The sequence below is a fragment of the Ovis canadensis genome, chromosome X (genome assembly GCF_042477335.2).
Source record: "Ovis canadensis isolate MfBH-ARS-UI-01 breed Bighorn chromosome X, ARS-UI_OviCan_v2, whole genome shotgun sequence".
Classification (NCBI taxonomy): domain Eukaryota; kingdom Metazoa; phylum Chordata; class Mammalia; order Artiodactyla; family Bovidae; genus Ovis; species Ovis canadensis.
In genome coordinates, this window is record NC_091727.1 from 136,238,070 (window position 1) to 136,263,306 (window position 25,237).

At 44.6% G+C, this 25,237-nt stretch overlaps 2 protein-coding genes across 2 annotated transcripts in view; one reads left to right on the forward strand and one right to left on the reverse strand.

The window, feature by feature from the left end:
- Positions 1–285: 285 nt before the first annotated feature.
- SRPX2 (sushi repeat containing protein X-linked 2) overlaps positions 286–25,237 on the reverse strand; it is a 31,438-nt gene continuing 6,486 nt past the window's right edge. Inside the window, exons 3-11 of the mRNA XM_070291057.1 lie at positions 24,612–24,692; positions 11,734–11,925; positions 9,116–9,292; positions 8,719–8,845; positions 8,436–8,557; positions 6,963–7,142; positions 6,501–6,634; positions 2,103–2,224; positions 286–781 (exon numbers count right to left, since the gene is read on the reverse strand). Of these exons, the coding sequence (XP_070147158.1) occupies positions 601–781; positions 2,103–2,224; positions 6,501–6,634; positions 6,963–7,142; positions 8,436–8,557; positions 8,719–8,845; positions 9,116–9,292; positions 11,734–11,925; positions 24,612–24,692 (1,316 nt within the window). The 3' untranslated portion in view covers positions 286–600. The remainder of the gene's footprint in view (positions 782–2,102; positions 2,225–6,500; positions 6,635–6,962; positions 7,143–8,435; positions 8,558–8,718; positions 8,846–9,115; positions 9,293–11,733; positions 11,926–24,611; positions 24,693–25,237) is intronic.
- On the forward strand, positions 3,785–4,102 carry LOC138930588 (translation machinery-associated protein 7). The gene has a single exon (XM_070291060.1). The coding sequence runs from the start codon at positions 3,822–3,824 to the stop codon at positions 4,014–4,016; it is 195 nt and encodes a 64-aa protein (XP_070147161.1). The 5' UTR covers positions 3,785–3,821; the 3' UTR covers positions 4,017–4,102.

Consider the following 25,237-nt stretch of genomic DNA (forward strand, 5'->3'; position numbering starts at 1 on the left):
TGCTCTAGTGTGACTTTTCTCCCCAAGCTCCCTCCCAACTGCAGCAGCCTGCTAGCTCTTAGGGGAGATGATGGTTAACAGAATGGTTAACAGACGGTTAACATTTGTAGCCCAACATCCTACAAGGGAGAAGGACAAATAAGAGTGAGCCTGCCTCACTTCCAACCCCACAGTGAACCTGTAAGGACGATCCAGCCACACTTGATGGTGCTCTGGTTGTCTGTTGTGATGGTGCTGCCTTCTGCTGTCCCCTCAGGGTAGAGGAACCATTTCAAACACAGCCGGTTAGTGAGTGAATTTAGAATTTACTTCTCCGAAAGATTTTAGAGAGCTGGGCAGAAGCAAGACTTTCTATCCACAAGCTGCTGCCCAGGGCCTGTCCTCAGTCCCTCCCTAGCTTCTTATGCTCCTCCAGTGCTACGTAAAGCAGAGACTTGCTTGAGGAAAGGTGTCTGGAAATGTCCCAGGATCAGGGAACCTCACCCACCTTAGAGTCCTTTCCTCAGAGCTGTGGGAAAGCATTTTCCCCTTTGATTAGGCCCCAGTCTTGGCTGACCAGGGGACATTTTCCCTTGACCTCAACCATGCTCCGACTCAAGTTCAGTCGCACATGTCTCTCTGTTCCCGGCGCTGGATCAGCTCCTCATTGCTCAGTAGATAGTCGTCAATGAACGTGAAGATTTCCTCGGGGGTGACAGGTTCCATGTAGCGTTCCCGGTCAATTCCCTGCTTGTCAATCAATACCATGTTGAAGTAGGAGCGAGTGAGGTGCTGAAATTGCCTAGAGAGATGAGCCCAGGGACATGTGAGACCTTGTCTGGACATCATCCCTCCAGACTCTAGTCCTCTCTGATCTTTCACAGCTCCACTGATGGACTAATTCTTTCCCCACCGAATCCCTTGCCCCATCCCTTCTAGTACCTATCTCAAGCCCCTTGATTTTTCTCTGCTCACACCTTAGTCTTGCTGCCCCAACATTTCTAGCTCTGTTAAACTTTCCCTTCCTCACCCCAGATGGAACAGCTTTGTTACTACCAAGCTGTGTTTGCCTCACAGGCCCCCTTACACAGGGCTATCACATATAGTGATGCGGGCTGCACATGATAACTCCAGGGAGCACCAGTCACGGGCACTGTGCCGTGACCATGAGCTAGACAAGCGTAGCCTGCACAACCAAACATGGCAGCCCTGAGGCTGATCAATATCACCTGGTCAAACTTCAGGTTGATCAATATCACCAAGTGTGCAGTCTCCTTCCTCTGAGTGTGTTCCAGTCTTTCCTCTTGTTCCTGTTGTTTAGTCACTAAGTTGTGTCTGACTCTTCTGTGACGCCATGAACTGTCACCCACCAGGCTCTCCAGGCGAGAAGACTGGAGTGGGTAGCCCTTCCCTTCTCCAGGGGATCTTCCCAACTCAGGGACTGAATCCACAGTCTCTTGCATCTCCTGCATAGGCAGGTGGATTCTTTACCACTGACTTTGCTACCGAGCCACCAGGGAAGGCCCAGTCTTTACCTGGGGCTGAATGTTTCTGTCCCTGAGATTAAGCCCTAGGGGCAGGTATTGTTTATGGAACAGAGGGGAGTGATGGCTTTATTGGTTCTGAGTATATGTGGGGGGAGGGGTTGGGAGGGTGAGAACAGACAGATAATGAGCAAAGTCAACTCCTACCACCTGTTCCCTATGGTCTTCTCCTCCCCAAGGGGCAGATGAGTATGATTCAGATTTCACTGCCTAAAGATGCTTTTTGCTCATTTGCAGACTGAAGGCAAAAGGATACAACCACCAGGTGACAGGATCAAAGGCTTATCTAAGTCATGTTTGAGTCTGTGTCTCAGCCCTGGCTGTGATTCAGGGTCACCTGAGGTGCCTCATAAAAGCACAGTCCTGAGCTGGTTTGAGGTAGTCATCTGTATTTTCAACAACACCCTGCCATTTGATTCTGATGCCCTGCCACTCTGATCTTACCTAAGGCATCCAAAGAGTTCAAACAAGCAATTCCCCAAGAGAATAGTGTTTGCTGATTTCCCCACAACTTTCTTGTGGCCAGTGTCCTGCCTAAGGTTTCTACCCACTGCTTTCCTGTTGCCCTCCAGTCTGGACCTGAGTTCCTCAATGATATTGGCTGACAGCTGTTGCTCCCGGATGCGCCCCACTTCCTGAGGTGGCTGCCCCACCAGCTCGATGATGGTCACGTGCCTCAGGTCCAGTCCACAAGTGGATTGCTGGGAGGGGAGAGAAGAAGGTTTTCCTGAATAGGCTGTCAAACCCAAACCTAAGGCTACTTAACTGATTCCTCTTGGGACCATGTCGAGACAGTGTGGGAAAGGAGGGGCTTCTTCACAAACCATCACATGAGGGGGTCTACCACCTCTTTCCTCTGTCACTCCTGAAGCACTTGCCCCAATGTGTGTGTGCGCATGCTAAGCCGATTCAAACTTGTCCGACTCTTTGTCACCCTATGGACCATAGTCTGCCAGGCTCCTCTGTCCACTGGATTCTCCAGGCAAGAATACTGGAGTGGGTTGCCACGCCCTCCTCCAGGGGATCTTCCTGACTCAGGGATCGAACCCGTGTCTCTTATGTCTCCTGCATTGGAAGTGGGTTCTTTACCACCAGTGCCTCCTGGGAAGCCCACTTACCCTAACAGTGTTCCCTTTATTCTAATGAAGTGTAGAGATTGGTTATAATATGTGGGACAGAAAAGAGAAATGTAATTAACAAATTGCAGTAACATCATCTCTCCTTGCTTAGCTTTGCATAGATTTTTAAATACATAAGTTATTTTTTTGGGGGGGGTTACCAACTGTTCATTTACTGATATTTTTTAAATCCTTGTCTTGCTTTTGCTCTAGTGCTGCCTCTTCCTTCAGCCTACACCTCCTGTTCATTTTTAAAATTTAATTTACTTATTTTAATTGGAGGCTAATTACAATACTGTGGTGGTTTTTGCCATACATTGACATGGTGAACCTTCCTTCCAGCTCCTCCCCCACCCCGTCCCTCTGGGTTGTCCCAGAGCACTGGCTTTGGGTGCTCTGCTTCATGCATCGAACTTGGACTGGTCATCTGTTTTACATATGGTAATATACATGTTCAATGCTATTCTCTCATATCATCCCACCCTCACTTTCTCCCATATCATCTAAAAGTCTCTCCTTTACATCTGTGTCTCTTTTGCTGTCTTGCATATAGGGTCATCATTACCGTCTTTCTAAATTCCATATATATACATTAATATACCACATTGGTGTTTCTCTTTCTGACTTACTTCACTCTGTATAACAGGCTCCAGTTTCATCCACCTTGTTAGAACTGATTCAAATGCATTCTTTTGATAGCTGAGTAATATTCCATTGTGTATATGTACCAAAACTTCCTTATCCATTAATCTGCTGACGGTCATCTAGGTTGCTTCTATGTCCTGGCTATTGTAAATAGTGCTGCAATGAACACTGGGGCACATGTGTCTCTTTCAATTCTGGTTTCCTCAGTGTGTATGTCCAGGAGTGGGATTGCTGGGTTGTATGGCAGTTCTATTTCCAGTTTTTTAAGGAATCTCCACATTGTTCTCCATAGTGGCTGTACTAGTTTGCATTCCGTCCAACAATGTAAGAGGGTTCCCTTTTCTCCACACCCTCTCCAGCATTTATTGTTAGCAGACTTTTTGATGGCAGCCATTCTGACCAGCGTGAGACGGTACCTCATTATGGTTTTGATTTGCATTTCTCTGATAATGAGTGATGTCGAGCATCTTTCTATGTTCTTTTAAAACTGAGTCCACTTCCGGTGGCAGGGTCTGGGGAAGGGGCGGCAGGCGCCATGTCTGGCCGTGAAGGTGGCGAGAAGAAGCCCCTGAAGCAGCCCAAGAAGCAAGCCAAGGAGATGGACGAGGAAGATCAGGCATTCAAGCAGAAGCAGAAGGAGGAGCAGAAGAGACTCAAGGAGCTAAAAGCAAAGGCTGCAGGGAAAGGCCCCCTGGCCACTCGTGGAATTAAGAAATCTGGCAAAAAGTAAGCTGTTCCTTGTGCCTGAGGTAATGATGACCCTTAGTTCCACTCCTGTTTAAATACCTGGATTCCCTGCCATAATATCTGTTGCCACCTATAGCTAGAATGAAGTGTTGTCTTGGAAACTATTGTACATTTAAGAATAAACTTTTGTTAAAAAAAAAAGTAAAATATAATAAAATTGAGATACTAGTTGACATATTACTTTCAGGTGTACAGTATAATGATTTGATATTTGTCTAAATGATCATCGCAATAAGTCCAGTTAACATTTATCACCACACAGTCACAACTGTTTTTCTTACAATGAGAACTTTTAAGATCTATTTTCTTAGCCATTTTCGAATATATTATATAGCTATAGTCACCATGCTGTACATCACAGCCACAGGACTTACTTATTTTACAACTGGAAACTACATAAGTTCTTTGTGTGTTAGTCGCTCAGTCATGTCCTACTCTTTGTGACCCCATGGACTGTAGCCCACCAGACTCCTCTGTCCATGGGATTTTCCAGGAAAGAATACTGGATTGGGTTGCCATTTCCTTCTCCAGGGGGTCTTCTGGACCCAGAGATCAAACTCATGCTTATCGCATCTCCTGCATTGGTGGGCAGATTCTTTTCCATTGTGCCACCTGAGAAGCCTGTGTGCTCCTTACCATTAGGCTACACGGCCACAGCCTTCTCTTGGTCTCCAGAATTTTCCCCAAAATAGTATCAGTGCTCTTTCTGTGACCCGTTCTTGCCTTCCTCACACTAGGAAGTGCAGCCTGTAACCGTACCACAGTTTTTTGTCCTGCTTCGCCCATCAGGGATGCCTCTTAGCCAGTTACCTGGGGCAAGGTTGAAAGCAGCAGTGAGCACTGCCTGGTGCTCCACCCCTTGTTGAATCTTTGGGTTACTCTTCTAGACCTGGCCTCAAAGTCACAGTCCTCCCTGGCTGTTTTCTTTTCTTGTTGCTGCTTTCTTTTCAAGCTGAGGTGTTGCTTTTGTCTGCCATTTTTGGATCCCTGGAGGAACGGAGTCCTTTTCGGTTTAGACCCAGGGTCATTCTTTTGATATGGATGCTTTCATCATGGCCTTCTGAATGCTGACTTGGAAACTCGTAAGAACTCAACCTTTAGAAACCCCCTAAATAGCTTCTTCTTTTACCTGGGTATCCAGACCCTTTCAGCTTCTCAGAGTCTTGTCAGCGTACTTTGAATTCTCTTCAAGAACCTAGTCTATTCTTTATTTTTATTGTTATATTATTTTTCTCCTTTTCAATTGAGGAGAAGGAGGTGACAGAGGATGAGATGGTTGGATGGCATCACTGACTCAATGGACATGAGTTTGAGAAAGCTCAGGGAGACAGTGAAGAACAGGTGTGCCTGGTGTGCTGCAGTCCATGGGGTTGCAAAGAGTTGGACTCAACTTAGTCAATGGAACCAACAAAAACAGTTGATTTACAATATTATATAAGTTTCAGGTGTACCACATAGCGATTGAATAGTGATAGACCTTAGCCTATTCCTTTTGAAAGTCCCAGGAGTCAGAACTACTCTGTCCTTTCTGCTTTTCATTCCCCAACAGAGGCTTTAACTAGATATCTGGTAGAATGTTAAAAATCCTTATGCAATTCCCTTGTTTTACTTTGCAATATCATGACCTGTTTCCTTCTTGTCTGCTATTAGTAGTGGTTAAGAGCACAGATCCTTGAGTCAGATTGCCTGGGTTTAATTGCAGCTCAGCCATTTATTAGCTAGTGATTTTGGGCAAATCATTAATCTCTCTGTGCCTCAGTTTCTTTACCTGCAAAATGGGGATAGTAAGGGTACCTACTTTATAAGCATTGTTGGGAGAATTAAATGAATATGTATAAAGCACATACTTGTATACCTGGTCCTTATACAGCCCTCACTGTCTAAATGTTTGTTAGTGTTATTATTCCTTGAAGACTTAAACAAACTAATTCCCCACATTTACATTTGATCACAGGTCTTACAAGTCTTTAGGAGTGCTTTGCCACACTGCCTTCTCATCCTTCATCAAGCTTCCTGCAACACACCATGCCAATGACTTCACTGCCTTTTCAGTAAAAACACAGTTGTTTTAAAATTGTCCTAAATTTGTCTACAGTAAAACTAATCAAATGTTGTCTACAATCTAAAGAAGTAGCGTCTGTGCTGTAGAAAGAGCAAGTCTTTGAGTAAGACGTAGTAAGAGATTAACAGAGTGGGGTTGTTGTTGTTTGGTTGCTAAGTTGTCTGACTGTTTGTGAGCCTATGAACTGTAGCCTACCAGGCTCCTCTGCCCATGGGATTCTCCAGGCAGGAATAGTAAACTGGGTTGCCATTTCTTCCTCCAGGGGATCTTCCCAATCCAGGGAGCAAACCCACAGTCCCTGTGTTGGCAGTTGGATTCTTTACCACTGTGCCACCAGGGAAACCCAGCGGAGTGGGATAGGGGAGTGCCAAGGAGCTAAGCCCTGATTAGGGGAGTGGCTCTTACCTGTAGCATAGAGATTTGCATTTTATAATATCGGTTAGAGGGATCGGGGGCTGAGATGATGAGGAGTCGCCGTTTCTCATAGAACTGATCCAGAAGGCCAGCAGCTGAGTTGACATTGACATTAATCTTCATAGCTAGGGCAGAAGCACATGGCCAGTCAGAATATGGCCTGTCCCTTCATCCCAGAATGGATAACAACATCCTGAGGTTTTCAGGTTAAACTTTTTTGGTTGTTTCTCCCTTTCCTTGGGGGGAAATCCTAAAAGAACACTTGGAGACTTTAAATCCTTTTTCTTGGAGGTGGAGTATGATAGAGGGGTACATTGGCTCTGAAACATCACAGAATCCCCCATTCCCACATCAGACGCATTGCTTTTGGTTCCTGAGCCATAGACATTGGGAGACCCCTCAAAGAAGCCCTGATCATTATGTCCACTCTCCCCATTCCCTAGTTGCACTCACGAGCACAGATGGGTGGTGATCCTGACCACTGGCGGCTGGACTGGCAGACCCGGGAGGGGGTCCCTTGGCGCTCATACCCTCCATCACAGTGGTATTCACAGGTGGCACCATAGTTGTCCCCCACTGAGGTGCAGGTGAGGTAGCCATGCAGTGGTGGTTTCAGAGTTGGGCAGCGTCTCACTGTCAGGGAGAAGTTCCAGTTAGGGGCTATGGTAATTCTTGCCGAGAACAATAGGCTAAGAGGGTGCCCATGCTGGGTTTTCTAGATCAGCAGACCCAGGATAATCAGAATGAATGACTTCTCTGTGTTGCCAATGGCCAGGGCTAGAGGCAAATTTTTTGCTTTCTTATGGAGTTAAATCTGAAATGTAGACAAAAGTGTTCATAAAATGTGGAAGCATGGGTAAGTATATATATATATATATAGTCATCAAAAGACTAGCAATCTGTAAAAAAAAAAATTGCCATTTTTGTTTTCAGACTTTGGGGACACTCTGCATACAGATGACCACCTTATAAATTACTTTTAATATGAAATATCATTGGGCTCCCCTGGTGGCACACAAGATAAAGAATCCACCTGCAATGCAGGAGACCCAGGTTCAATCCCTGGGTCGGAAAGTTTCTCTGCAGAAGGAAATGGAAACCTACTCCATTATTCTTGCCTGGAGAATTCCACGCAGAGGAGCCTGGTGGGCTACAGTCCATGGGGTAGCAAAGATTTGACATGACTGAGCAACTAACACTTTAAAATATCCGTCAGTGGGAGGAGAAGCATTGAGCAAAGTATGATATATTCTTAGAAGTAGATTATTATACTATACTGTGATTAAAAGACTTCTGAAAAAACTTTAAAGAACATGAGAAATTTACTTGTGTTATAATGAAAAGTGAAAAAGGGTGACCTAAGATTGGATATGCAGTGTGATCTCAATTAGGTATTTTTTAAGTATGTGTGAACAAAAGACTGGAAGAAAACTACCGAAAGATTAACAACAATTGCCTCTGGGTGACAGAGTAATAGTTTTTTTCCCCCTTTGTGTATTACTTTATTTCCCATATGTTCAACAATGAGCATGAATTAATTTTATGATGAAAACAAAACAAAAAGCAAGAATCAGTAACCAGTACCACGAATTTCAGCAGAGGAGAAAGACTGAGAATGAAGGCTGATTGACTTTAATCATTGATTTGAAGGCTAAGAAAAGAAATGGATACAGAGTATGTCGGTGGGTTTCATGTAGATTTAGGAGAATGAGAAAGTCTTGTTGGGGGGCAGAGTTTCTGAAATGTGTGTACACATGTATACAGGTTTCCTGAATGACCTGTTTCATGAACTTGAGTGTCCCCTCTCCCAATCTGCATGAGGTGTCTGTTTCAGGCATAGCGAGGAGAGGGTTGTGATGAGCATCTAGAGGGTAAGAGAAGAGCAGAAATAATAAGCAATGCAGAAATGGAAAACTTCTTTCTGACCTTGTACTTTCACAATGAACTTGCAGCTGGCCCGGTTGTAGGCTCGGTCGTAAGCAGTGTAACGAATCACGTGTTCTCCTTCTGGAAAGTGAGAGCCAGGCTCAGGGCCCCGAAGTATCAACCTACATGGGACAGGGTGAGAGAGCCACTGAGGAAAGCGGCTCTTAGCTCTGGGCTTTGGGGCACACATCACTGTGCCATCAGTCTGCGTGGTTCAGTGGGGCTACCTGAGTGCCTGGGAGAGAGAAGCTGGCAGGGGGTGTAGGCGGCATCTCTGGCTCACCTGGTGATGGTGCCGTCAGCAGAGTCTTTCACCAGGGGTGGGTCCCAGTATACTCGAGCAGTCAGTTTCTCCGGCTCTGCCATCTTCTCACGGGAGTGGGGACAACGGATCTTGGGGGGATCTATGTCTGCCAAGGTCAGAAATTAAGTGCTGACTTGGGGATCCCTGCCTTCCCTGGAGGGAACCCATGAAACGATACCACACCACTGGGTAGGTAAAAGAGGCAGTTCAAGATGCTCAATGAAACTTGTGAGGCCTGACTCCAAGGGAAGCGATTGCTTTGTTAAGCCTGTGCCCAGGGTGCCACCTTTTGCAGCTAGTGGGAATGCCTTCTGCAGTGGACATAATGTCAGGCTGGCTCTTTGCAGCAGGACAACTGGGAGCGACCAGCATTTACCTACACATACAGGCTCTCCTCCGCTCCATCGCCCATCTTCCATGCAGATTCGGCTGCGGTCACCTTCCAAGTGGTAGCCACTGGAACAGCTGTAGTCACAGCGAGAGTCAAGAAGCACCCCATTTGTGCACGTGTAGGTGCCACTCGTGATGAATGGCAACGCGTGGCATCTCATCTCTAAGAGAGAATCAGGAGGCAAGCTCAGTGGCCTGTGGGGCTATGTGGAAGTAATACCTAGGCATCTAGCCCAGGGAAGACCATGTCAGAGACAGCAGAAAATACAGGGAAACCTATGCCCAACTGCTCTGACATTTTTGTGCCCAATTGCCTCTTTTTCCTAATTTCAGTCTTATGTTTGATATTATGAAGTACAATAGTACTCTTGAGGGGCGGAGGGGGGGAGATGGTCTCAAAGAAGTTACTCATCCAAGTTCATGGATTTGAGGAAAGCACCTCAGTTTGGATCCCAGCTCCACCACTTAACTAGCTCTGTGACTTGAGCAACTTACATCTCTCTCCAAGCCTCTGTGTCTCCATCACTAAAACGTGTATACCATGAAGTAGGATTGTTGCGCCAAATATAGAGACAATGCATATAAATCTCTGGGCTTATTTGGGGCCTCAGCAGCTCATAGTTTTCCTCTCTTGTTCCACAAATGCTAGATGCCCTTGAACAAATTCAAGACTCCATTTTGAATATAATGTTGGTTCTGCCACACTCCTCAGCTGAGGCTCACTTACATGCCCACTGGTCCTCTGTGCTGGTGAGAGTACAAGTCAGGCCACTCCCAGTGGGGAGGGGCAGACAGCTTTGGAGGCATTTGCTTAAAGGCGAGTCCATGTGCTTTAGACATTACGTGTGCCAGAAGTGGCAACAGCTCCCATGAACTGATTGTAAGCTTGTGCTTGCCAAAGTCCAGTATGAAATACCCAACACCTGAAGGAAGTAGGCCAGCCATATGTTCCTTTAGGTTGGCTAAGTTCTAACCCTCCCTAACTTCCATTATCGGAGCTTTGCCTAAAGATTTTATTGACTGTGTTTGTTTTTGCTTCCTGGTCAAACCAGACTTGAAGGTGATTGCCTTTTATGTTTTCCAGCCTCCTTTATATAAAGACCTAAGCAAGAATGACCTTCTTGAAATCAGGGCCAAGAAAAAAGGTCTGTCGTTCTGTTGATTTGATTTTCTTAGTATTACATGACAGTGAAAATGATAGATCCAAAGTGTTTTCCATGTGTCTCTTATGAGGAAGTACAAAGTGAGATTCAGTGTTTAAACAGGCACAGTGGTAAAGAATCTGCCTGGCAATGCAAGAGACTCAAGAGGCATAGCTTTGATCCCTGGGTTGGAAAGATCACCTGGAGAAGGAAATGGAATCCCACTCCAGTATTCTTGCATGGGAAATTGCATGGACAGAGAAGCCGGGCAGACTATAATTCATGGGGTCGCAGACTCGGACACAACTGAGCAACTGAGCACGCATACAACACAAACTTAACTGGTTTCATGTTAATTTGTCGATGTATTTTAATTTTGTAAGGTCAATTCAAATTCATTTTGGAAATGATGGGGTCTAGTCCTATAACAAATGGCTTATAGTCACCTAGAGGGGAATGGTTGCTTCCTTTTTCTGGCTACCAAACTTCTCCTCTATTCCACGGCATCTTCTCCAAACAACCCCATTTATCTCTGAATGCTCAGCATTCTACATCCCCTGACACTCCATTCACATGCACACATTGGCTAGTCTAGAATCAGCCTGGTAATTAATGGCTCTTGAAGTGGCCCCACACACAGGGGTGTTCTACAAACGGCATTCAGCAATGGATGTAGGGACAGGCAACGCTTAGCTGCCAAAATAGGGTAGGCTGTAGGGTTTCAGTAAGAGGTAGGGATTTGGGAGCTGAGGTGAACATGATGTGAAATGTATGTACTAGCACCCCTGCATTCCAACCTTGGAGGTTCTTCTTGACTTTCAGAAGAAAATGAAGACCAGAAGATGTCTTTTAGCTTCACTGCCAAGGCCTAAGACCTTAGGCCAAGAAGTACATTAGTTTACAAGTGGGAAAGAGTCTGAGACTGCACATGCTTGAGAGTTCCAGAGGAAGGCCTAAGTCCACATCCGGCCCCAGGTAGAAGCTTTCCATGCACCCCTGGGCCCTTTGAGACTGAGGGCTGGTTGCTACTTGCGTGCGTCTGTGCTCAGTCGCTAAGTCATGCCAGTTTCTTTGCGACTCCACAGACTGTAGCAGGCCAGGCTCCTCTGTCCATGGGATTCTTCAGGCGAGAGTACTGGAGTGGGGTGCCATTCCTGCTCCAGGGGTTCTTCCAAACTGAGGGATTGAACCCACGTATCTGGCATTGGCAGGCAGGTTCTTTATTACTGAGCCCCTGGGGAAGCCTGGTTGCAGCTTGAAATGCCCCTATTGCTTGATCCATAGTCACAGGGAGAGAACATGAGCTGGAATGTTAGGATGGGGAAAGGCCCTGTTGGGATCCTGTGAAAATTTTCAATTTGTACTTGACAGAGGGCATAGTAATACCTCCAGGCATGGACCCTGGCTGGCTGGCTGGCCTCTCTCACATGCAGATGTCGGCCTATACATGCACACCACTTACGCCTGCAGTAGGCGGTTCCAGACCAACGGCGGCTTGGCAGGCATTGCACGGATCTCCGTCCAATCAGTCGAAAGCCCCGGTCACAGGAAAGCTCACAGCGAGTGCCCAGGCTGCTGTGATAATTTCCTCCTCTTGGTGAGTAGCATGTGGCTTCTCCATCCTGGATATTTAATGTATAACACCATCGGGGGACTGTGGCAATAGAAGAAAAGTAAGCTAGAAGTACAGTAATCGAGACAGTGTGGTATTGGTGGAAGGACAGACACACATATGGATGGAACGGAACAGAGAGCCCAGAAACACATTCACACAAATATGGCAAAATTATTTCTGACAAAGGTACAAAAACAATTTAATGGAGGACAAATAGTCTTTTGAACAAATGATGCTGGAGCAACTGAACTTCCATAGGCAAAAATAAAGAGAAAAAGCAAAGCAAAGAACTTCAACTTAGATGTCTCATGTGTGTATATGGGTGCTCAATCTCTAAGTCGTGTCCAACTCTGTGTGACCCCATGAACTGCAGCCCACCAGGTTCCTCTGTCCATGGGATTTTCCAGGCAAGAGTACTGGAGTGGGGTGCCATTTCCCCCCTGCAGGGGATCTTCCAACCCAGGGATTGAACCTGCATCTCCTATGTCTCCTGCATTGGCAGGTGGATTCTTTACCACTGAGCCACCTGGGAAGCCCGTATCTCATACCTTAAACAAAAGTTAACTCTAAATGGATCATGAACTTTAATGAAAAAAGTAAAATTATAGACCTTTTAGAAAAAAATAGAAAAGTCTTTAGGATTTAGGACTAGGCAAAGGGCAGTTGTGGAGAAGGCAATGGCACCCCACTCCAGTACTCTTGCCTGGAAAATCCCATGGATGGAGGAGCCTGGTGGGCTGCCGTCCATGGGATTGCTGAGGGTCAGACACGACTGAGTGACTTCACTTTCACTTTTCACTTTCATGCACTGGAGAAGGAAATGGCAACCCACTCCAGTGTTCTTGCCTGGAGAATCCCAGGAGCGGGGGAGCCTGGTGGGCTGCCGTCTATGGGGTTGCACAGAGTTGGACACGACTGAAGCGACTCAGCGGCAGCAGCAAAGGGCAGGTGGCACTACTAGTAAAGAACCCACCTGCTCATTGAGAGGGTTACAGGCAGGAAGGCCAGGGGTCTCCAAACAGAGGAAATAGGCTGCAAGTTTGTTTATTTATTTATTTGGCTTTTCTTTTTTTTTTTTTTGCTTTTATTTATTTATTTATTTAATTTTAAAATCTTTAATTCTTACATGCGTTCCCAAACATGAACCCCCCTCCCACCTCCCTCCCCATAACATCTCTGTGGGTCATCCCCATGCACCAGCCCCAAGCATGCTAAGACACCTGGTTCCACCTGAACGTAACTTTTCTCAGACCTTGAACTAACCAATGCGTTTTTCTTATAGAGATGTTTTTCTTAAGCTGTGCTAATGAAACGATGTATTTGCTTTGGAATTTGCCTTTCTTCAAAATGGTTCCACCGAAGACTAACTTTTTCCTTTTCTCAAACCTTGGACTGATAATAGCTCAACAAACCAGTGTTCATATCAATTGTTTTATGGCTGGGGGATGATACACCTTGTGCCGTCCCATCTCAAAAATACGTATTGTGGGAGAGGGGCCTGGTGAAACTCCCTCAGCCTTGAGGTGTCTCTTTCTGATTAATAGCTTTCTAACAGACATAAAACATCTGGCTAAAGACTAGCAGGGGGCACTCTTTCTGCCCCCTTCTGATGTCTATGTCAGAAGCTTTGTCTATCTCTTTTAGACTTTAATAAAACTTTGTCCCACAAAAGCTCTGAGCGATCAAGCCTCATCACTGGCCCCAGATGGAATTTCTCTTCTCCAGAGGCCAAGAATCCTGGCATTTTTCACAGCTCAGCAACGACCTTTCACAATACAGGAGACATAAGAAACACAGCTTTGATCACTGCGTCAGGAAGATCCCCTGGAGAAGGGCATAGCAACCCATTCCAGTATTCTTGCCTGGAGAATCCTACAGACAGAGGAGCCTGGCAGCCTACAATCCATAGGACCACAAAGAGTCATACATGACTGAAGCAACTTAGCATGCGCACACAAAGGGGCCTTAGACATGATACCAAAAGCACAATTCATAAAATTTAAAAAAATCAAGAAATTGAACCTTGTCAAAATTAAAAACTTTTGTTCTGTGGGAAGCACTGGTGATAAACAAAAGACAAACCACAAACTGGGGCTAAAAATTTGCAAACCATATATAAGACCAAGGACTAGTATCCAGAATATTTAAAGAACTTGGAAAATTCAACAATAAAAATGTCAAACAATCCAGTCAGAGCATGAGCAAAAGATATGAAAGGACATGTCACTGAAGAGGATATAGTGATACAAATAAGTACATGAAAATATGTTTAGCATCACTAGTCATTAGAGAAACGCAAATTAAGACTACAAAAAGATATCATTATATACCCATTATGATGACTAAAGCTAAAACAAAAACTCTGGTAATACTAAGTGTTGATGAAGATGGGGGAAAACTAGAACTTTCATACATTGCTGAGATGAAGAAACTTCAGGAAATTATTTGGTAATTTCTTAAAAAGATCAAATATACAGTTGCTAGGTGACTCCACAATCCCACTTTAGTATATACCCAAGTGAAAAAGCAAGAGAGTTCCAGAAAAAACATATATTTCTGCTTTATTGACCATGCCAAAGCCTTTGACTGTGTGGATCACAAGAAACTGTGGAAAATTCTGAAAGAGATGGGAATACCAGACCACCTGACCTGCCCCTTGAGAAATCTGTATGCAGGTCAGGAAGCAACAGTTAGAACTGGACATGGAACAACAGACTGGTTCCAAATAGGAAAAGGAGTACATCAAGGCTGTATATTGTCACCCTGCTTATTTAAGCTACAGGCAGAGTACATCATGAGAAACGCTGGGCTGGAAGAAGCACAGCTGGAATCAAGATTGCCAGGAGAAATATCAATAACCTCAGATATGCAGATGACACCACCCTCATGGCAGAAAGTGAAGAAGAACTAAAGAGCCTCTTGATGAAAGTGAAAGAGGAGAGTGAAAAGTTGTCTTAAAGCTCAACATTCAGAAAACTAAGATCATGGCATCTGGTCCCATCACCTCATGGCAAATAGTTAGGGAAACAGTGGAAACAGTGTCAGATTTTATTTTTTTGGGCTCCAAAACCACTGCAGATGGTGACTGCAGCCATGAAATTAAAAGATGCTTACTCCTTGGAAGGAAAGTTATGAGCAAGCTAGACAGCATATTAAAAAGCAGAGACATTACCTTGTCAACAAAGGTCTGTCTAGTCACGGCTATGGTTTTTCCAGTGGTCATGTATGGATGTGAGAGTTGGACTATAAAGAAAGCTGAGCACTGAAGAATTAATGCTTTTGACCTGTGGTGTTGGAGAAGACTCTTGAGAGTCCCTTGGACTGTAAGGAGATCCAACTAGTCCATCTTCAAGGAAATCAGTCCTGAATATTCATTGCAAGGACTGATGTTATAGCTAAAACCCCAATACTTTGGCCACCTGATGTGAAGAACTGACTCATTTGAAAAGACTCTGATGCTGGGAAAGATTGGAGGTGGGAGGAGAAGGGGGCGACAGAGGATGACATGGTTGGATGGCATCACCGACTCAATGCACATGAGCTGTGTAAACTCCAGGAGCTGGTGATGGACAGGGAGGCCTGGTATGCTGCACTCCATGGGGTCGCAAAGAGTCAGATGTGACTGAGTGACTGAACTGACTGAGCTGAAAGTGAAATAAAAATCCATGTTCATACAGAATCCTGTACACAAATGTTTAAAATATCTCTATTCATAATTGTCAAATCTTGGAAACAGCTCAAATATCCTCCCAAATGTGAATGTTTAAACTAGGCACGGTTTATCCATACATAAGAAGGCAGTGCTGATACATCCAACAAGTTGGACAAATCTCCAGTGCAGTTTGTGAAATGAAAGAAGTCAGAATCAAAAGACTGCAGACTATGATTCCATGCATGTGACATTCTGGACAAGGCAGAAATATTGGGAAAGATCAGGGGTTGCCAGAGATCAGGGATAGAGGTGCGGATACCCTCAAGGGGCAGCCCTTGGCAAATTTTTGGTACTGTGGCATTGGTGACCTGACTCTACGCATTTGTCAAAATTCATAGAACTATACACCAAAAAAGTGAATTTTATAGGATGTACACTTTTAATAATTGTTTAAAAATAACACAAAGATGTAAGCTAGAGAGAGGGAGGGACTGCATATCAAAGTAGGCTGTTTAGGAAGGAAAGTCTAATCTCGTACAATACTGAGCACAAAAGGTAATAGGGTCATGAGATCATAAAAGCATCATAAAAACACCTCATTGGCTACACAAATAATGACTCTTCAGTAGGTTAAGATTTGAAAGGGGAACATATAAACAGGCAGTGGGCCACCTGCCCCAGGATGGGTACATGGGATGACAGAGCTTTCTTAGCCTGGGGTTGGGAAAGCTAAAGCCCCATATGAGCTCATTTGGTTCCGAAATCCTAAGAGACAAAAAAGGGGGGCTTTGAAAAAAGGTCACGAGGAACCAAAGGAACAAAAAAAGTTAGAGCCTCTGTTTGAGGGCAGCTGGAGAATGAAAACAGATGACAGTGAGAAAACTAGCCTTTAAGCCACAACAGGCGTGTAGCTTCCAGTGCTATTTTTGAGCCTGTGGCTGTGACACACAGCTGCCATCTGGAGAAACCATCTCCAAATGACAAAAAGTCTCTTAAGCACTACAGTTGCAGGGCTGTTGATTATATGGTCACAACACATATGATTAAGACTTTACATTCGAGGCTGGGACCTCAACAATCACTCCTGTTCTATGTTTCACCCATATTGGGTCAAGAAAAATACACACAAAGTTGCAATGGGTAGAATAAGCAAGCACAGTACAGGGAAATATAAACCTCAGGGTAAATGCTGAGACAGTAATAAATGGAGAAGGCGATGGCACCCCACTCCAGGACTCTTGCCTGGAAAATCGCACGGACAGAGGAGCCTGGTGGGCTGCCGTCCATAGGGTCGCTAGGAGTCGGACATGACTGAATGACTTCACTTTCACTTATCACTTTCATGAATTAGAGAAAGAATGGCAACCCACTCCAGCATTCTTGCCTGGAGAATCCCAGGGACGGGGGAGCCTGGTGGGTTGCCATCTATGGGGTCACACAGAGTCAGGCACGACTGAAGTGATTTAGCAGCAGCAGCAGCAGCAACTTTTATAAATAAGCTCAGATTTGCTGGCCTGAAGGAATACTGGCATAAAGAGAACATGTTAGATTTATGGTTTACCAGAGGCAGGGGAAGGGGGGGAGGGGGTTGTATGAAGGTGGTCAAAAGTACAAACTCTTAGTTATAAGATAAATAAGTATTAGGGATGTAATGTGCAACATGATGAATATAATCGACACGCTGTGTGTCATATATGAAGGTTGTTAAGAGAGTAAATCCTAAGACTTTTTATTATAAGGAAAACATTTTTTCCTATTTCTTTAATGATATATTTATATGAGATGATGGATGCTCACTAAGCTTGTGCTGTATGCCTTAAACTTATACAGTGTTGTATGTCAATTATATTTTAATAAGACTGGAAGATCAAAATAAAGAACTATAAAGCATGACAGTTTACCAAAAGAAAAAAATGAACAGGTTGGAAGGCTGGAAAGAGCAAATTCACTATCCCAATTTTCATTTTCCCCCGATTTATTGAAGTATAATTGACACATAAATTGTAAATAGTTAAGGTGAACAATGGGCTTCCCAGGTGGCTCAGTGGTAAAGAATCTGCCTGCAAATACAGGAGACCCAGGTTTGATTCCTGGGTCAGGAAGATCCCCTGGAGTAGGAAATGGCAACCCACTCCAGTATTCTTGCCTGCAGAAACCCATGAACAGAGGGGCCTTGCGGCTTACAGTCCGTGGGGTTGCAAAGAGCTGGACACAATTGAGCATGCATGCACCAAGGTGAAGAATATGATGTTTTAATATATGTTTACGTTGTTAAATGATGACAACAATTAACTTCAATGTTAAATGATTACTTCAATGATGACTTCAAATGTGTTCATAAACACATCCATCACCTCACATAGTTACCATTTTTTTTTTTGGTAGTGAGAACACTTAAGATGTACTCTGTTAGTAAATTTCAATTATGCTGTTTGGTGAGACTGATAGCACTGATAGCAAAATGTTTTAGAATTAAACACAGGCTTATGAGCAGTTAGGAAGAGAAACGTGATCTCCAAGTGACCTCGAGAACAAATAATTCAAGGCTAACCTCATTTTCTTTTTGGGTGTGGTCACCAGACTGGTAGAACAGGGGAGACGGTGGGTACATTATGTGGAAGCAAGCGAGGCATGTGACAGTGCCCTTCATGCCATCCACATTCAGTCTCACCAAGCAGCATAATTGAAATTTACTAACAGAGTACATCTTAAGTGAACAAATATACCCAGAGAATGCTGATTAGAAACTGAAACGAAGAATGTGGTAGAAAAAGTGTTAGTCATTACGGAGTAGCTACAGTGTGCTAGGCACGATGCTTTATGACTTCATTTTCCCATCCATCATCTCACATAGTTCTCCCAACAGCCCTGAAAAGGTGCGTGGGTGTTTATCACAATTTTATAGATGAGGAAATAACTTGCCCCAAACCAGAAGCAAGTAAGGGGCAGAGCTGGATGTGAACCCAAGATTTGTCTGGCTCTAAAACCCATTTTTTTCTAACCACAGCATCTGTCATTGCAGCGTGTGAAGCTCTGCTCTTTTGAAGTATACATTTACATTTTTGAATATGTAATAGAACCACGTGGTTCAAAATCCCCAAAGTATAAAAAGTTATACAGTTAAATTCTCCCTTCCACCCCTGCTCCTCCACCTATCCCTACTTAGTCCCCCCACCGGGAACTACTGTTAATAGTTTCTTTATGCATATAAAGTGAGTCTTCTTTTCTCTTCCTCTTTATCACATAGAGTATGTCCACTGTTCCCACAGCGCTTTTCAAAATAAACTTAATAATGTGTTTCAGAGGTCATGTCAACAACTGGAGAGCAAGCATGAAAAGTATTTAAATTAAATAATATTTATAAAATGCATAGCACAGTGACTGGCACATAATATGTGTCTGTCCACGGTCAAAACTGCTGGAAGGTAGAAGAGCTGGGATCCGAATTCAGGCCTGTGGCGTCTGCAACATCTCTTTCTAGAGACTGTAAAGAGAACAGTGTGCTGCCAACATGATTGAAAGCGCCTTCTTCGTGACTCTCATCAAATGACACAGGCAGCTGCCAGCCTGCCCAGTGATGGAGCAATCCGGGAGCAAGTGGTAGCCCAGAGGATCGGGACACACCTCAGAGAAGTGTTTCTGACTCCAAGCTAGGAGTCAGTTTAAGAGAGGGAAAGGAAGTTCAAGATTAGTGAAAATAGTACCAAAGTATGTGGGCAGTTTGCTCTAAAATAATGACGTGCTTTTTATTGGTTAACTTTTATATTTTTTTAAAACATCCTTTAAAAAAACAAAACAAAAAACCCACAATGGGCTACATTTCCAATGAAAGAGATAGACTGAGCATGGCTTTGAAGTTAGACATTCCTGCACTTGAATTCCTGCCCTGCCACTCCTGAGCTCCGTGATGCTCTGAATTGAACTTCCCAATGGCACCCCACTCCAGCACTCTTGCCTGGCAAATCCCATGGACGGAGGAGCCTGGTGGGCTGCAGTCCATGGGGTCACTGAGGGTCGGACACGACTGAGCGACTTCACCTTCACTTTTCACTTTCATGCATTGGAGAAGGAAATGGCAACCCACTCCAGTGTTCTTGCCTGGAGAATCCCAGGGACGGGGGAGCCTGGTGGGCTACCGTCTATGGGGTCGCACAGAGTCAGACACCACTGAAGCGACTTAGCAGCAGCAGCAGCAGCAGAGCTGTTTCCTGATCTGTAAAGTAGGACTAATAAACCAGTTTCATAGGACTGTTTTGAGTGTCAAATGAAGATGCATGTGTAAAACATATCTAGCCCTGGGAATGGGAATGATATTCCCTGTGTTGCTGTCTGGGTTTGAACCACTGGTTCATCCCATTTCACGGAACAACACAGGGCTGCCATGTGGAGGTGCCTGCCCCAAGTTACAGAAAGTCTTTTAAGCACCACAGTGGCAGAGCTGTTGATTATGAGATCACAAGACCTTACAAGGAATGCTGGAACTTCAGGTTGTACCTTCCTGGCAGCCCCTCCCCCCTCAACATAGATACGGAGAAGGCAATGGCACCCCACTCCAGTACTCTTGCCTGAAAAATCCCATGGATGGAGGAGCCTGGAAGGCTGCAATCCATAACCTTACCAAATTAGTTTTATGTCCTGAGACTAAGTCCCAAAGATAGCCATGAGACACTTTATCCCCAAGACCAAAGGCCACCATGTGGCTTATATTTTTTTAAATGGCTTTATACACATTTAAAAATAACCAATGAGGCAGATTAATATTAATCACAGGGCTGTTGGACCCCTTGAAAGTACCTTCCGCATCTGTTGCTTTTTCCTATCTGTGTCTCCCATTTATGGTCAGCTACAATCTGGCATTTGCTCCCAGAATTCCAACCAGCCAGTACTCATTTCTTGAGCATCTACTTTTGACATAGTTCTATGGGAGTGTCATATGTGGCACCTTCTGTTAAACAGAGAACTATTTGGTTGAGGGTAATAAAAAGTAAACCAAAGAGGCAGTATATAATGAATGCCAAATGAGTGATCCAGATAATAAAAATTTATATCAGAAGGTAGGTACTCAATAACTAGTCACTGAATTAATGAATAAAAGAATGAATAAGTGAGGGAAAGCTCAGTGTGGACTAAAGCTGTCAGGAAACAGAGTAGAGCTCTATTAATCTGGCTACTCATAGATTTCATGTGAGGAGGAGGGATAATGTGTTGTCAGACTATCTAGACTGAGACCAAATTCTATTGGAAATGATCACGGTGGGTCAGTAGGTTTGGGGAAGGGAGAAACGTGAGTCAGAGAATGCAATTAGGAGGCAGTTGTCATTAACCATATGTAAGGTAATAAGTTTTAATCACTTGGATTAATAAAGAAATGACAGTTCTTGGTGAATGATTGGTGAGAGGTGATGAAGAAAGGGGGGCTATTAAAGGTGATGGGGGCTGTTAAAGGTCACATTAAGGTACTTTGAACAGAATGATGGTACCGTTAGCAAAAGTGTGAAGCCAGATATCAAACCTTTTTCAGGGAAGATGAAAGAATTTAGTTTTAAATATCTCCAAATGGAAGTGTCTAGCAGCAATTAGAGGTGCAGTCTGGGAGCTCAGGAGACAGATCATGATCATTTGAAGTTCAGATCCATGCCTCACTCTTCCTCCTGTCACTGCTAGAGAGTCCATCTCCTTTCTTGGCCTCAGCCATGATCATGACAGTGAAATGTCACGGAGTCCAGGGATGGGGGTGGGGTGAGAAGAGATAATAGATGTGTTCACTGTTGCTGAGAGATGTGGAGGCTGAGCTCAAAGGGGGCCATATGACTTGGGCTTTGGGAGAGGATTGTCATTGACCTTCAAGGGCTGTTGGGTGAGAAGGAGATCTGTGGGTGAGAAGGCAAGAGACTGTAGGGAGTTTGGGGGTTGGCAGGTGCTGAGACAGAAAGGCAGTGGGTCTAGACCATTTGGCAGAGTGAGAAGATGGGTAGAAAGAAGGTAGCTAGAAAGGAGCAGAGAGGAGCTCCAACCTCATCATTTTTCTATTGAAACTGTTTTCTCAAACGTTACCATTTACCTTCTTCTTGCCAAATACATTGTAATCCCCTCAATTTGTTTCTTTCCAGTATTTGACACAGATCTCCTATTCCTTCCCCTCCCTTAAAATTCTGGTCTCCTGTGGCTTTTGTAACATATTAGATGCTACCCCAATCTCCTACATGGATGACCACGAGTGATCTCTTTTTCCCTTGTTGGTTCCCCTTCTCCTGCTCGCATATGCAGATGACCTCTAAGGCTCTGATGTTGGCCCCTGCTCCCTCAGACAGCTCATCCATCTAAGTTAATGACTCTGACCCAAGAAGCTCCTTCTTTCTTCTCCCCACTGCCTATAGGGCACAAACCACTTTTCTTTTCTAACCTTGTCTCTCTGAGAAGGGTCTTACAGTTCTCCCAGGTGCCAGACTGGATGCTTTCAGAGAGTCCTTTGTTTCTTACCCTCTTGGTACATCAAATCTGTACTAGGTCTTATCGTCTCTTTCTTTACAACATCTCTGGCGCTCATCCTTGGTCTTCATTTCCTTTCCACTGGCATCAATCATCTCTAACCAACCTCACTGTTACTGATTCCTGGAGAATCTCCGTGACCCAGGCTCTATCCCTCCTGAACTCCTACTTTCTGCCCACAATAATGAGGTTGATATTCTGAAATTACTATTTACCATGCCGCTCCCCTATGCAAAAACATATGACGACTCCCTATAACTCTTATCACAACAGCCAAACTCCTCAACATGGCTCGCAAAGTGCCGGGAGCCAGTGTGAGGAATCCCGCCCGTGACAAGGTCATGAGGAAGGAAGCTGACATACGCAAGGCGTGCTCAGACTTCAGGGGCCCCTCTGGAAATTTCTAAGCATGTACCCCAACAAAAATCTGCCGGTTTTTGTGCTCTGCTTTTCCACTCTTCTGACATTCTCTGGAAAAAGTCAATTCAGGGCTTTAGTCTTCTGCATTTGAAAGAGTGTTTTAATCCAAAAACCCCTCAGATGGCTTTCTAGCCTGCCTGCAGGACTCGTACAGCTGCGCATGTGATTGTTTGAGGCCTCCTGACTGCAGGAGGCACAGGAAGCTTAAAACATCCTAGGAATGTAGGGGCTTCCGAAGAGTCAAAATCTTTAGAATAGGACTGATTAAAAGTTTCATTTGTTGAGTCAATGCTTGCTGCTAAATTTTCATATCCTTTATTTTTAGATACAGTTGGTATATAGAAAAACAAGTAGTAGACCTGGTATTAGCAACATTAGATCTTTGAGTTAAGTACCTTCTTTGTTATAACCCACTGTACCTTTGTTCTATAGAGATGTAACTTTAGCGCTTTAAGTAGATGCAGATTAAAGAAAAACACTTCAGGGGAAACAAAATTAACATTCATTAAAGAAGAGAGCCAAAAAGTTAACAAGCCTCTTGGCCAGAAGATAATGTAAATCACCTGAGACCTTTTGTATACAAAATGATGTACAGAAAGAGTCTGGGCTGCGAATGCTACATAATTTTGTGTTACCCATTGATCTCCATGTTTTATCAAAAGTATAAAAGGCCTTCTGAACAATAAAGGATGGGACCAGCTTCTCGGACCAGTTTCTGGGACCAGTCTCTCGGCCTGGTTTCTTGAGAATCTGGCTCGCCCCGTGTGTCTCTCTCTCTCTCTTCTTCTCTCTCTTTCTCTCCCTTTCTCTCCCTCTGCTCTTTACTTTAATTTCAGGCTGAATTTCCATCTGGGGCGCGGAGGCTCGCCAGGTCTACTAACCTGCCCTGGCTGTTAAGACCCGCGCAAAAGGGAGCTTAAGGCGAGGCACCCTTAGATATTCAAGCGGGCGCCGGTGGCCCAACGTAGATGGTGCAAATTCCTTGTCTGGAATTTTATTGGTCTTCTGCGTAAACCAAGCTATTCAGCCCTCTTCCTCCACTTAATCTTCCTACTACACTATAGTTTCTTAATCTAATCTTATAACAATCAATAAATAAGTCTTTCCACGCCAACGCCGTCCACCCTTCGAATTCCCTGGATCCGCCGGGGCTGGACCCCGGCAGCAAAGCACAGAAACTAAGAATCTTAGAAATGGAAAGGATAGTAGAAATCACGTGGTCTAACTTTCCTTCTAAAGCAGGAACCGCTATTGAGCCTCTCTTTAGAAGGGTCTCTAGATCATGGTGGCCTTCCCAGGTGGGTCAGTGGTAAAGAAAATCTGCCTGCCAATGCAGGAGACATGCGTTCAATCCCTGGGTCAAGAAGATCCCCTGGAGAAGGAAATGGCAACACACTCCAGTATTCTTGCCTGAAGAATTACGTGGAAAGAGGAACCTGGAGGGCTACAGTTCATGGGGGTCACAAAATAGTCTGACATGACTTAGTGTCTAAACTACCACCACCTAGATTGTGGAGCCTTTCCTAATTTGGTCTCACTGTTTATATTCAACTTTACCTCCTCCAACTCCCTACATATCCCATTCTCCTCCAGTCAGACTAGATTCTTCCCAGTGCCTTCCTCTTACACGTTTGTTCTCTCTCTACCTGTGGCCATCTGCTTTGCTGAATGCCCCCCTGTCTCTGTTCTGCTTCTCGAAATCTACCCATCATTCAAGGCCTAGTCTAAACATCATCTTTCATGACCCCTCCCCTGACTTCTTTTTCTTAATTCCTATTGTGTTTCCTGCTAGCACAGAGTTTCATGCTTCCTTGCCCTACACCTGCTAATTTAATTGCCCCCTCACTCATATCCCCTAGGAGAATGTAAGCTTCTTAAGGGGGACAAAAGTTTACCTTTGTAGCACCCAAGGCTTTCCTTACACAGAATTAGGCATACAGTAGGTTCTCAGTCCACACTTAGTGATAGATGGGCAAACTTAATGCGAGAGGTTGGATCACGCAGCAAGTCAGTAACAAGATTCATGGCTGGAAACCACAGCCCTTGATTCCCTGAACTGCAGCTTTGATACAAATGAGCCAAGCCAGGTGAGGATGCATCAGACAGGGCCTAGGCATTAGGATGGAAAAGGCCTTTCCTAAGCCTGACAAGCAGTGAGGATTACCTTGGTAGTCTAGGATGCGAGTCTGTGGGACCTCTTCAGCATAGACTTCATTGTAGCTTTCATCTGGGTGGTAGCCTGAGCCTAGAATGAAGAAAATATCAAGATAACATATTGGTCTCTGATGCAAGTCCTTTCCAACCTTTCCTGCTTTCCAGCTTGGTCCCTTTCTAAGGACATGACACTCCACGGGTGGAGAGCGAGGTGGCTATTTAGTGGGAAAAATCCTATGCTGTGAAGCACCACAATTAATGTGGGCAAACCTCCACACCTCAGGTACATAGAGGGTGAGTTCATAATGGGGGAAGGGTGGGCAGCTTACTGGGGTTCCCTGGTGGCTCAAGCAGTAAAGAATCTGCTTACAGTGCAGAAGACCCGGGTTTGATCCCTGGATTGGGAAGATCCACTGGAGAAGGGAATGGCAACCCACTCCAGTATTCTTGTCTGGAGAATCCCATGGATGGAGGAGCCTGGTGGGCTATAGTCCAGGGGGTCAGGTGGCTACTGGTAGCACTAGAAGACTCCATTAAAAAAAAATCTAACTGCTTGACCATCCACACATTCTGCCCATTTGGACTAGAAATGATCCATTTCCCTGATGCAACACAGGAGTCTTGGTGAGATACTGA

Bases quoted from the DNA above. Each gene is read 5' to 3' on its own strand.
- LOC138930588 (XM_070291060.1), top strand. From the start codon at position 3,822: ATGTCTGGCCGTGAAGGTGGCGAGAAGAAGCCCCTGAAGCAGCCCAAG.